Source organism: Diabrotica undecimpunctata, chromosome 9, assembly GCF_040954645.1.
Source record: "Diabrotica undecimpunctata isolate CICGRU chromosome 9, icDiaUnde3, whole genome shotgun sequence".
Classification (NCBI taxonomy): Eukaryota; Metazoa; Arthropoda; class Insecta; order Coleoptera; family Chrysomelidae; genus Diabrotica; species Diabrotica undecimpunctata.
This window is the reverse complement of record NC_092811.1, coordinates 4971143-4985205: the sequence shown is the minus strand read 5'-3', so window position 1 is coordinate 4985205 and position 14063 is coordinate 4971143. Positions and strand designations below refer to the sequence as shown.

The 14063-nt window shown below is 34.3% G+C and overlaps 1 protein-coding gene across 2 annotated transcripts; it reads left to right on the top strand.

Moving 5' to 3' along the window:
• The first annotated feature begins 761 nt into the window (after positions 1-761).
• Positions 762-12252, top strand: LOC140449438 (inositol monophosphatase 2-like). Of its 2 annotated transcripts, XM_072542609.1 has the most exons (4): positions 762-790; positions 5384-5538; positions 11308-11810; positions 11919-12252. In XM_072542609.1, the coding sequence occupies exons 2-4, from the start codon at positions 5473-5475 to the stop codon at positions 12178-12180; spliced, it is 831 nt and encodes a 276-aa protein (XP_072398710.1). In that variant the 5' UTR covers positions 762-790; positions 5384-5472; the 3' UTR covers positions 12181-12252. The 2 variants fall into 2 exon arrangements, with proteins under 2 accessions (XP_072398710.1, XP_072398709.1); XM_072542608.1 differs by lacking the exon at positions 762-790 and having other exon boundaries at positions 5264-5538.
• The last annotated feature ends 1811 nt before the right edge of the window (positions 12253-14063 follow it).

Sequence of the window (14063 nt, the reverse complement as noted above, 5' to 3'; positions counted from 1 at the left end):
TTTTAGCCACATTTTGAAGCTTTTTGGACGATTCGATTAAAAAGCAACCTTATTGATGAATTTTGCACATTAAAACTTTAAATTATGTTGTTTCAAATTAGGCTAAAATAACTTTTGTTTTTTTTTTAAATTTGTAGAAAAATGAAAGCAACCAAATATGAAAAAATAATTTTCCTACATGCAATAGTTCAAAAGTTATTGTAATTGTTTATAAGCAAAAAATTAATGTTTTTGCAAAATGATTTTGCAATATTTAAAATAATTTTTCTTTATTTTTTTTTTGAAGTTGATGGAATGATCCTTCTTCTTTCATAAGCTATCGGTAGAATTACTGTAACTTCATAGTTTTCTGACTTTTTCTTGCAACAAATTTAATTTGGGAAAAACAAATATTTTGATCATCTTTTAAGCACAACAAGACCCAAACTTTCGTTGTAATATGAAGGTTCTAAGTTGATTTTTAAAAAAGTTATTAATATTTTAAAAAAACCAAAATTTCTCACTTATTTTGCAACTTTCTAAGCAAGAAAAAAGGATAAAAACATTTAAAAAACGCCATTTTGAAGGTTTTTTATGAATTATAACTGTTATGCCTGTTAAATTTCTATAAAAATAAGAATACGCGACGTAGAAGCTCTTTCGTCTCTTTTTAACATGTTGCGTACGTATCTTCTTAATACAGTTAGTTCATTGACTAGCGGAGATAAGAATTAGTAAATAAAATAGTTTAATAAAAACCGTTGAAGTGTGAAGGTGTCAACAAGTGGCCATTTAGTATCATTCTTGTATAGTAAGTACTGTAAGCACGTCTTGTTTTCTAAGCTTATAATTTTATAATTCACAGAAATATTAGAACGGTGGGCACTTTACGGCTTACTATACACATAATTATTTAATTTAAAAACCAGACTATGTTTTAAATATTTTAAATAGTGTATAATTTCCGCATCTTCAATTACTGGTTTGAAATTTTCTAAAAATCCAGTAAATGAACACTGTGTTCATTCATTGCATTTTATACAAATTATTTTTTTAAGCAAAAACCGACTTTAAACATACCCTAAATAGAAGTGAACTAACCTAAACTAAATTAATTTAAAGTATTTGCTAGCAAACCAGTAAATGAACGGTGTTCATTCAATGGGGTTCATTTACTGGTATTCAATTATTACAAAGTACTTTTTTTAGATTGCTGCAAAATATTCACGTTTTAAATACACGGAGAAAGCTTTAGACGCGGCAATCAATGAAATTCAAGTCGAAACAATTTCCTAAAATAAAGCTTCTTCTAAATATGGCATACGGAGATCCACTGTACATAATAAATTAAAGGGAAAAGTGCCTTATATCCGAAGAATGGGACCCTCTACAGTGTTGAGTTCTTACGAGGAGAACAGATTAGTGAATTGGATTGTAGCAAAAGCCAAATTGGGATTTACTATGCATCCCAATGAGGTTAAGGATTCCGTGCAAAAGGTTATTAAAGAATCCCCTAGAGAAAATTATTTAACTGATGATCGACCAGGAGATAAGTGGTTAAAGCTGTTTCTTCAGAGGCACCCAGAAATTTCAAAACGAATTACAGAAATTATCTTCAAATCTCGTGCTTCGGTCACTGAGGATGGGATTAGGCAATGGTTTTCAGAACTTATCAAATACTTAACGAACACAAAAGTATTAGATATGATGTCTAATCCATCTCGCATTTTTAATGCGGATGAAACCCGCATGAGAACATGTATGGCGTCAGGTCTGGTTCTGGGTCCCTCCAAAAATTTTAAAAATCTTTATGAAATCGCAGGTGGGAACGAGAAAGAATCCATCACAGTACTGTGTAATTATGCAGCTAACGGTACGGCAATCTCACCAATGATTGTTTTTCCCTACAAGAGAATTCCTAAAGAACTGGCTCTTTCGGTGCTAAAAGGAAGGCAGTATATATCAAATAAATTTACTTAAGTAATCATAAACAATTATATTATTAAAACTTTAAGAAATAAACCTATGTTCATTTACTGGTATTGCAGTTTTCATTAACTGGATGAGTCCGTTCATTCACTGGAATTATTGACACTTTTCTATAAAATCGGCAAACTCGTTAAAAGCAGTAAATCTATCATAATTTTTATTGTTCCTACTAACAGAAATGTTTATACTTTATCTTCATCATCATCATCATTTTGGCTTTACAACCCTGTGTGGGTCCTAGCCTCCCCAAGAATTTTTCTCCAGTCGTCCCTATCCATCGCCTTCCTCCGCCAAGCACGTATTTCCATATTTCTCATATCTTGATCTATGTTATCTAGGAATCTTGTTCTGGGTCTTCCTCTTCTTCTTTGACCAATAGGTCTATCAAGGAGCGTTTTTCTAGCTGGGTCGGTTTGCTCCATCCGCATTACATGGCCTACCCACCTCAGACGTCCTATCTTTATGTGTTTTACGATATTTGGTTCCTGGTATATCCTATAGAGTTCGAAGTTGTATCGTCTTCTCCCGACACCATTTTCATTTACCGCTCCATAGATGCGCCTTAGTATTTTTCTTTCGAAACATCCTAACATGCTTTCATTGCTTTTTGTTAAAGTCCAGGTTTCTGAACCATATGTTAGGACTGGGCGTATTATTGTTTTGTAGAGTTTTACTTTTGTATTTCTTGATATAACTGTAGATTTAAAAAGGAGATTAAGCCCAAAATAGCATCTATTAGCCGTGCAAATTCTGCGGTTTATCTCTGCGGTAGTGTCATTTTCAGTATTGACGAGCGTTCCCAGGTATACAAATTCGTTACCTGCTTCGATGACGTCATTTTCTATAACAAGTGGCGGTAGTGTTTGTGGTTGCGTACCTATTTTCATGTATTTTGTTTTATTGGTGTTTATTATTAAACCCATTTTTGTAGCCGCTTCCTTTAATGCTACGTACGCCTCTCGTGCTGCGTTTTCCGTTCTCCCAACAATATTGATATCATCAGCATATGCTAAAATTTGCACAGATTTGTTATATATTGAACCGGTAGTTGTGATTTGTGACGTACGTATTACTTTTTCCAGAGCTAGATTGAATAGTATACAGGAGAGTGGGTCTCCCTGACGTAGCCCGTTATTTGTTTTAAAAGGTTCAGAGAGTTCCCCCTGGATTCGTACTTTGCATTCAACTTTTTCAAGGGTTAGTTTGGTTAAACTTACCAACTGATTTGGTACTCCTAGGTCTATCATTACTCTAAACAATTCTCTTCTATTTACAGAGTCGTAGGCTGCCTTGTAGTCTATAAATATGTGGTGCGTGTCTATACCGTATTCCAGTGTTTTCTCTAGAATTTGTCTTAGGGTTGAAATCTGATGAATTATTGATTTACCACCTCTGAAACCAGCCTGGTATTGTCCTATTATTTGCTCTGCATATGGTGCCATACGATGGCATAGTATATTGGAGAATATTTTATACGCTGCATTTAGGAGCGTAATTCCTCGATGGTTAGAGCATTCAAAGATATCTCCCTTTTTGTGTATGGTGCAAAGTATTCCAATATTCAAATCATTGGGAAGGGACTTCTGTATCCATATTTCTTTTATAAGCTGCTGTAGCGCTATTATGATATCGTGGCCACCTTCTTTATATAATTCCGCTGGGAGATTATCTATTCCGTGTGATTTGTTTCTGGCTAGTTTGTTTACAGCGTCTTTAACTTCCAGGATCGTTGGTGGATCCTCCTCCCTCTCGTCTGCTCCGCTTACCTCGCAGCTTTCGTCTTCCGGGTTTTCTTCTTCCTCTATATTAAGTATCTGGTTAAAATATTCCGTCCATCGGTTTAGTACGTCTGTTCTTGTTGTTAAGAGATCGCCATTTAAACTTCTACATTGATTTGTGTTTGCCTTAAATTCTTTTCTGTTGATGTTAACTTTCTTATAGAATGTTCTGAATTCTTTCTCTCTGTTGAGGTTTTCTATATATTGAAGTTCCTTTTTTAAGTGGTTTCGTTTCTTCATTCTGTTTATTTTCTTTTCTTCTCTTCTCTTTGTCTGGTAATTCTCTATACTTGTTCTAGTTCGGCGGGTAAGCATTTTTGCATAGGCTTCATTTTTTTTCTGTGTTGCGTCTTTGCATTCATCGTCAAACCAGTGATTTTTTCGTGTACAAGTTTCTGTTCCTATTTCATCTTGTGCTGCTGACTCAATATCTTCCCTTATCCTGTTCCAGAATGAGTCTATACCTCTCTGGTCTTCTTCGCCTAGACTTTGATTTCTTAACCTATTGGTAACATTTTCCCAGTACTGTTTTGCAACCGTTGCATCTCTCAGCTTCTGTACATTCCATTTCTTTCTATTTATTTCTTTTTCTTTGTTGGAGTTTGAAATTCTAGCCCTTAGTGTTGAGATCACTAAACAATGGTCTGAGTCTATGTTTGCGCCTCTATAACTTCTGCATTAATTTATATTTAAATGGGAATAAGCCACAATTAAAGGTTAAAATACGTTTATTGACGTTTCAATTTCCACTTCGGAAATCGTTCTCAAAATACAAACATTAGTATTGTTTATATCACTAATGTTTGTATTTTGAGAACGATTTCCGAAGTGGAAATTGAAACGTCAATAAACGGATTTTAACCTTTAATTGTGGCTTATTCCCATTTAAATATAAATTAATTTAAAATGCCACAAGAAAATAGCTTCAGAACCATAACTTCTGCAGTTTATTATGTTCGTTCCGTGTCTTGAATCTATTAAGATGTGATCAATCTGACTAGTTGTTCTTAAATCAGGGGAGGTCCAGGTTACCTTGTGTATATTCTTGTGTTCAAAATACTTTATCTTTAGGTACACAATTATTGGCTACTCCAACAAATGTAAAACCGATTTGCAGGTCCTCTAACTGAAAACTTATCTTATTTGTTCATTCACTGGTCGAGCGACCACACTCTTAAATTTGTTTCAAATACTTCACCTTTTGCTGATAAGACAAAAAAGTGAAAATTTACCGTTTTTTAACTTGATTTGTTAATCACTAATTAAGTCCAAAAAATCGACTGCAGAAAACATATAGCTTTTTGTTACAGAAGTCCACAATACTCAAAACAACTGTTATTTGCCTGGCTGGTTCAGTGTTCCGAAAAAAAACCTTATTTGCCTGGACTAATACTATCACATTGTATAATAAACTTTTTAAAATTGTAGTAGAGGTTTCGCAGAAACTCCCTGTAACTTTCCATCCGGTATACCCCCGTAAGTTTTAGTAGAGTATGATTTCAATGAAATCGCTTACCTTCAGCATATATTTTATCTACAGTATACACTTTATACACATTACATTCAGTTTTAGCAGTAAAAATTAGATAAAACGTTTGTGTTGAATGAAGAATTTAGATATCGCTTATTTGTTTTAGTATAATTTTAAAATTACATCTAAATGGTGGTATAGTTTGAAGAATATTTAATAATAATTATAACACGTGGAAAAAATATATTGGTCAGCATGTCAGCAGAAGAATTGGATCAGTATTATGAAACGGCTGTTGCTTTGGGGAAACAATTGGGGGCAGTAAGTATCATTTTTTCTTAAAATCCTATAAAATACAATAAGTTTTACGGTTCGATAAAAAAACACAATTTTATGGTTTCGAAACTAGTTTCAACAAAATTCCAATTTATGAATTCCATCTCTGAACTGAGAATCTGGAAGGACTACCAAATCCGCTTTTACATTTTTTATGACTGATCATTTGATGAAAAACGCTTTTCACAAATGCATTTTTTAGTTATTGAAACAAATGGGTCGCTAGGGTCGAAATCTGGTGAATACGGTGCATTCTCCAACAATTTAAAGTTTGTATTCTATAATTTATGAATTTTAATCATTGTCAAAATGCTCATAGTACATGGTGCGTTATTTTCTACAAACTGGATCTTTTTTAACGAATTTTTTCCTTCAGCTGATCTTAGAAGGTTACAAAATATTCAGAATTTATTATTTTACCAGTTTGCAAAGTAATGCATAAGCAAAATTCCTTTGGCATCTCAAAAAACTGATGCTTAACACCTTTTTGGCCGATTTTTGGACACGAACTCGGTTCGGAGCTGAAGAACCAGGTTCATACCAATCTTTGCCTCTTGTTTTGATTCAGGATAGTGGCACAAAATAAGAAAAGAATGGACCGTGGAAGTGATGACGTAGATTTTATTGACATCTGTCAGTTTCACTTTCCAAACAAACCTTATTTAGTGTGGATAATTTGTATTTTTCGTTATTTTTTCATTTTTTTTACAGAATCTTTACGCTTTTTGCAATATCTAAGTATTCTAATAGTTACTACAACAATTTTACAAGGTTGTGTAAATAATAAAGCATGTTGTTTTATAAAAATAACAATAAAATGTTAAAACAATATCAATAAAGTAAGGTTAGAATGTCTTTAATTTAAACTTTTAAACTATATTTCATAGAAATAGAACACTGAATTATGATGGTATTATCGTAAAAAACACTATACTTAAAAGAAAAAGCAGCAGAGGAAGCAAAATGTTAACTTTATAGAAATTAAAAAGTCTTGAGATTGGACATTTCAACTTTTGTTTGGAAAGTAATTGACAGTTGTGACGTCACACTTCCACTGTCCAAAATCTCCTAGTTATATCTATTCCCAGATATCTAAACCTTGCTTCCTGCTTTATTATCTTCCCATTAATTTCGATTTTACATCGTAGTGGGTATTTAGATGTTGTCATACATTTGGTTTTTTTCTGCCGATATTATCATTGTACTTCTTGGCTGTTGTATTGAAGATGTATGTTAATTTTTGGAGCTCGTCTTCTGTCTCGGTGATTAATGTGGCGTCGTCTACATAACATAATATTTGTATAATATTGATTGGTATGTTTCTTTTATGCAGTAGGTGTAAGCCGTCTTCGACTTGGATGCGATCGAAAGCCTTTGTCAGGTCTATAAAACATAGATATGCTGGTTTATTGTACTCGATGGCCTTTATTGGTTTTACAGCTAAGAATTACTTATATTTGTATTTCCGATTTAAAGGCATGTCAGTGCAATTATATTATTTAACAGAAGAGCATGTCGTGTAACCGCAAGTGTGCATCTTAGGCGATGTTCACTTCACACTATCAAAAATATTTGGACTATGTTCACTACGAAAGTAATCCTAATCAATTATAATGATATATCTATTTTTAGTATTGTTTCTTTCAGAAAATGTTCTTTTTAGTCCGGTAAAATAAGGATGCAACCTCGGAATGAAAGATAATAAGCTGAAAATTTGCATACGTCTTTATTTTGATGGTATAAAACTTCCCTCAAGTCTCATATAATCACGTGTTCGCGACTTAAGATATTAAAGGTCAAAGGTTACGAAAATGAGTTTTCTGCAAATATCTCGTTTCCCTTACACTTTATGACATTTAAGGTGGTAAGAAAAATTGTAGAATGGAAAATTCTCTTCAATTTTTGTCTGAAGTACTTTTATGTACCTTCAACCTTTCTTAAGATAGAGCGCAAAGAGTGGGGGACCGCTTACCTGTGTATACGGTAACGCGAAGTGAGCCAGTAGGATTCAATAAATAATAAGTTATATAGTTAATTATTCACTTAAAATACTATTATTATCATTAAATTTTTATTATTTATTATTTAATAAACTATATTTACAGATATTAATTATAAAATATATATTTTTTATATAATATTTATTTTATTTTTAACAAACATACAATATTAAATGAAATATTTCAAATGAACTTTAATGATATTTTTAACAGCTGTATATACGATAAATTAAGATCAAGTGCAGAATTCAACAATAATCATTTTTATATTTAATTAAATACTGAAAAAATCATATTTATTATTTTTTTAAATTATATATTTATTTATTAATCCAATAATAGATTTATTAAAGTTACAAATATAATATATATTCTTTTATTATGTATGGTTAATATTTTTGTATTAGTTTTCATCGTCTTCTTCTTCTTCTTCTTCCTCTGACTGCTCAATATCGGATTCATCATCATCATTCTCGTTTATTTAAGTATCAGAATAAAAATATTCAAGAATATCAGGTGTATATTCACTTTCTTCATTGAAATCATCTGAAGTTGATGAAGCGTTTACACATGATTGTCCATTACACTGCCCACAAATTAAAGTACATTGCAATCCTGATTTCCTGCATCCGCAATTAGAACCACAACCTTTCTTGCAATTGCAAAATATTGTATTCAGCAGTTCTTATATATTTTTCTTTTTTTCTATGGCTTCATCAGCTACTTGACCACAAAACAAGCAAGATGTTTTAAAATCAAATACTTCTTCTCGTTTCTTACGAGGTGGACTTGCTGCAGTTGAAGTTTCATCCTCTTCTGCACGTCGCTTCGATGCAGCAATTGAATGTTTACTTATATACACTTTTCGACACTCAAAATGCACCATCACAGAAGTCAAAGTATTTAAATAATTTATATGACCGTCATTTCTTTCAATACTTGCAGTTTTTAATGTTTGTAAGCCACGCACAACACTCACAGAGACACCTTCTAATATTAACTTGTTACAAATAAAACAGCCATTGCAATTAAAAATATTCACTCAAAATTATACGTCTGTCGATGCTAAGATGTCGTTTTCAACTGAACGATAAAATAAATTTTTTTCGGTAAAGAAATACTAACGCAGAGAAATAGCTCTACCCTACCATTCCCATCATCAAGTGAAATATCCCTCCACCGCTATTGTGCGTATATACATAGAAGTCCCAAACTCATTCGCCACGGTGTGTAGAAAGTCATATTAAAAAAAAACCGGTTAGGTCATATATAACAAAGGAGCATCTGCTACAGCTTCGCAGAAACAGCAACCGCCGTACAAGAGATTTGTATTTCGAGATATAATATTCGTAGTAATATGGACGAAAAGTATTTTATTTAATATTGTATGTTTGTTAAAAATAAAATAAATATTATATAAAAAATATATATTTTATAATTAATATCTATAAATATAGTTTATTAAATAATAAATAATAAAAATTTAATGATAATAATAGTATTTTAAGTGAATAATTAACTATATAACTTATTTATTGAATCCTACTGGCTCACTTCGCGTTACCGTATACACAGGTAAGCGGTCCCCCACTCTTTGCGCTCTATCTTAAGAAAGGTTGAAGGTACATAAAAGTACTTCAGACAAAAATTGAAGAGAATTTTCCATTCTACAATTTTTCTTACCACCTTAAATGTCATAAAGTATAAGGGAAACGAGATATTTGCAGAAAACTCATTTTCGTGACATTTGACCTTTAATATCTTAAGTCGCGGACACGTGATTATATGAGACTTTAGAGGTAAGTTTTATACCATCAAAATAAAGACGTACGCAAATTTTCAGCTTATTATCTTTCATTCCGAGGTTTGCCCCCTTTTTTGCCTTATTTTATTGGATTATTTTTCTATCCTATATTTTATTTCAGTACATCCCAAGTATAATATGTTAATCTAGGAATAGAAAAATTGACTCGGTTTAATTTATTTACGGCAACATTACGATTCTGTGGTAGCCTGTCACAAATGTCTTAATCCTGTCTGTTTTTTGTAAAACTTAAAGGTCGCGGATTAAATGAATTTAGAAATAATAATTGAAAAAAAAAATGCAATATATTGACTGTAAATAAATTAGCGAAAATAGCAAATGTTAATTGTGAATAAATTACGACAATTAGCTGGCTTTAACTCATTACTTTTATCTGTACAAAGAATAGACTTACCTTTTGAAATATTGGTGTATTAATCGTTGTAGCCAGTGGAATAGAGTTGTATTTGACCTACGCGGCGCCATTCGAGGCTCAAAAGACGGGACGTCCCAATAAACTCGATATGCTTACTGTAGGCTGTTTCATCTCCGTTCGGCTCGCGGAGATAAGAATACGGCCGAGGCAAGAAGGCCCTGCCTGTCCTAAGAGGCGACTAATGGGTAGGAATCGAGAGGTGGAGAACCGTCGCCTGAGGTGTCGGGTTTGTAGAAACGCACACGGTCGCTTAGGCGACACGGTCACCGGTCTATATTCCTAGTATCCGAGACGAGACTCTCGTGGGGCCACTCTACTCTCATTCCTAAAGAGCCTGGCGAGGTTGAACGAGCTGGGCCCGTACATACCTCTCCTGGCCTAGTGTCAGGCGTGGTGTGGGTGCCCCGGCACGTACCCGTCGGGAGATTCAAGAGTGGTAGAGGAGAGATCCTCGGCGGCGACCTGTCTACGTGCGAGGTGGAAATTCCTCTGCCTGCTTCGCCTATCCGTCCGTGGGTAGGATAACAGGTAGGTGAGGTAATCGCAACATAGGTACTACGGGGAAGGTGGAGCCCCATGAAACGTTTCTTGCATACGTGGCATGGCACCTTCACTTAGGTGTTGGACTCGTAGGGGCAGTGGATTCACTAACGGTCACTTAGCCGACAGGCCAGGTGGACCAGGGTCCTGCCAAATTTTATTTGGAGGGCACAAAGCATAGCAATGTAGGCTGTCTCAATAGGAAATGTTTTGAGATTGCCAGAAAAACCCTCTTACCGTTTCTAGGTGGTCTATGGAAGAAGTGCTCCCCATAAATCAGCGCTATTGTATGACACTTTTGAATGGCGATAATCTAACTTAATGGTCACTGAAATATGATACTTTACAGCGGTTTCTGTGTGCTGGCGACATACTTTCCAAATAACAAAAGAAGTTAAATTCTCTGAACTTAAAAACAGACATGTGTTTAAGCCAATTTAACAATGAGATTTTAGTGAATAGCAGAAAATAATATCTTTTAAAGTAAAGTAGTTCCAATGTACGAATAAATTAGATCACATTATAGTGCAGTAATAAAAGTAAAAAAAATGTAAAATATAAAAATATATACTAAATACTTTCCCAAACACTGTGTTTTCCGTTTTCAATATGGCGATCTGACACACTTCAAAGGCGGCTTGTGAAAGTGGGCATTCTGATTGTTATTTGTTCTGTGATCATGGTGATAGACCCAGTTCTCATCCATAGTGATGAATCGATGCACAAAATTCACTATATCCTTTCGAAAACACTCTAAATGTTGATGAGAAAGTCGCATTCGAATGTGTTTTGTTCCATTGTTAGCGAATGCGGCACCTATTGTGAACACATTTTTCTGAAACCCATTACTTCTTTTTTTTTAGTATGATAATGATAACGGACAGTGATTGGTATGGCTATTTTACTTCAGTATTTATTTTTACTCCAGTTTTAATCAATGGTCTATAACTGATGGTTATAATTATACATTTTAGATAATCAAAGAAACTGCTTTAGTAAGGAACAAATCCACTTCCACCAAACTAAACAGAACAGACTTAGTAACCGATACAGACAAACAAATAGAGAAGCTTCTCATCAGCACCATCAGCCAAGAGTATCCCAACCACAAAGTTATTGGCGAAGAATCAACGTTTGAAGGCGCAGAATGCACCCTCACCGATGCACCAACCTGGATTGTAGATCCAATAGACGGAACCATGAACTTTGTCCATTCATTTCCTCATTCCTGTATTTCAATAGCTGTGTTTGTCAACAAGGAACCTGAGATTGGAATTATTTATAATCCTCATTTGGAGCAATTCTTCTCGGCAAGGAGAGGAAAAGGTGCCTTTTTAAATGGGAAACCTATAAGCGTATCTAATACGAAAAGTATGGCTGATGCTTTAGTTTTAACAGAGAGTTTCGCTCGGAAAGATTCCATCAAAGAAAAAGTAATTTTGGAGAATTATAAGATGCTTATGCGCGAAACTCATGGGTAAGTGGTTTTTTTACTCTACTTTACAAACTTTTTAAAATATCCTTTGAATCACAATATTTGAGGTTCGCTCTTGAAACTATCAGCATAACGTATTATCTATTTTAGAGTAAGATCGCTCGGTTCGGCAGCTATGGACATGTGTATGATAGCCTGTGGAGCAGCCGACGCTTTCTATCAGTATAAACTCAATATTTGGGATATAGCAGCAGGTGAACTCATCGTAAAGGAAGCAGGAGGCGTCGTGCTGGACACTGATGGCAGTCCCTTGAACCGATTTGCAATGAGAGTATTAACGGCGAATTCAGAAGGAGTAGCTCAAGCTATCGCGAAGAAATTAGTACAGTACGATCCTATTACTGACCAATAAATTTGAATTTAATATAGTAGTACATATTCCAGTGTATAATCTTATGTTATTTAATAAATTTCCTTTATTTAATTGCTTCCCCACATATTTTCATCTTATTTTCCTTGTCTTAATAGACCTTTTAGTAGAGGTTATATCTTCTGGTCCACTGCTGTTCTCAGTGGTACTGGATGAAGCAATAAAGAAAGCCAAGAGAAGAATAAGAAAACTAACATTAGGATACTGGCAAATGAAACAGACTTAACTATCAGAGCTTCTATTTGCAGACGACATGATTTTGATAGCAGAAAACAGAGAAGACCTACAGAACAACCTTGAAATCCTAGAAGAAGAACTGTCAAACATAAACATGAAAATAAATACAGAGAAAACAAAAACATTGATAATTTCAAATAAGAGAAAGACACACGCAATACAATTAAACGGAAAACAACTAGAACAAGTGGAACATTTTAAATACCTAGGAGTAATAATTGAATCAAACGGTAAACAAGACATGGAAATAAATGGGAGAATGGGACGAACAGGAAGCTTATTTAACAATATGAAAACAACATTTTTGGGGAAAAAAGAAATACCGGAGAAGGTAAAAACGGCAGTCGTTAAATCAGTAGTTAGACCTACAATCATGTATAATAGCGAGTCATGGACATTGACTGGGAGACAAAAATCTCGAGTCGATGCTATAGAAATGAGGTTCCTGAGGAAAATAGCAAACAGAAAGAGGACAGACAAAATACGTAACGAAACAATCAGACAAAACCTAAAACTAGAACCAATATACGAAAAAATAGTAGAGGGGCAACTAAGATGGTTCGGGCACGTGTGTAGAATGTCGAATGAAAGATTAACAAAACGAGTGTTTGAAACGAGAATGCAAGGGAAAAACAAACGAGGAAGATCAAGAGTTAGGTGGGTAGACGAAATCAGAAAAGAAGTTGAGAAGAAAGGATTGACATGGGAAAGTGCACGAAATCTAACACAAGACCGGAAAGCATGGAGACAATAGTGCAAAACTTAACTCCACCAGCCTTACACCTAACGGTAGAAAGGCTTAGGACTTAGTAAGTAAGTAAGTAAGTATATCTGCTGGTCCATACCAAACACCAAACGAATTATTAAAGCTTATGACAAATATTTGGATATTTTGGTGAGTATGAAGTCCTAAAATAATTCGATAGGTCCAGTTTTAAACCAGCTGGCAACGGGTAGATATCTCTACGTGATACCGATGGAAGATAAACCTGTTTTAAATATTTATCGGCACTGCTTACGCGAGCTCCTGAATTTTACCCTCCAATCCATGCTCCGAGGAAAACACATCCAAAACCCAGTACTATCCTGACTACACCTCAAACTTCTTCCTTATACATCTCTTCAGATACCATTTCACATAGAAATCTATCTACAGTAATTAATCGGTCAACTTCCCCACATTCGTTTTGAAAATAGAGAAGTCTTAGTTTCCAGTCAAGTGGAATGGTATTATAGTTGTAATGTGGCAAAAAGGAAACATTAATCATAGTTGAATAGTCCCTCATCGTTATTTTTGTATCGGCAATTGATAATTTACGCGCCGGTTGCCTTCCTTGGTGGTGGTAGCCGTTTCTCAGGCACCTATTTCCGAATTGTTTCTTATTCTGAAGTTTAACCTTTAAAATATTTCAGGCCTGAGCAACAACTAAGATATTGCAAGAGAAATGAATAACTTAAAAGCTCTCTGTACAATGATAATTGATAACTTCAACACGAAAATAAGATTAAAGCAAGCAAAGAATTTAACAATGGACAGCTAACTAGCTAACGGCGCCATCTAATAAACGAATGCAACAGTTTTGTAAATGGCACTGAATTTAAACAATGGCACTGATCTTTGGGGAGCG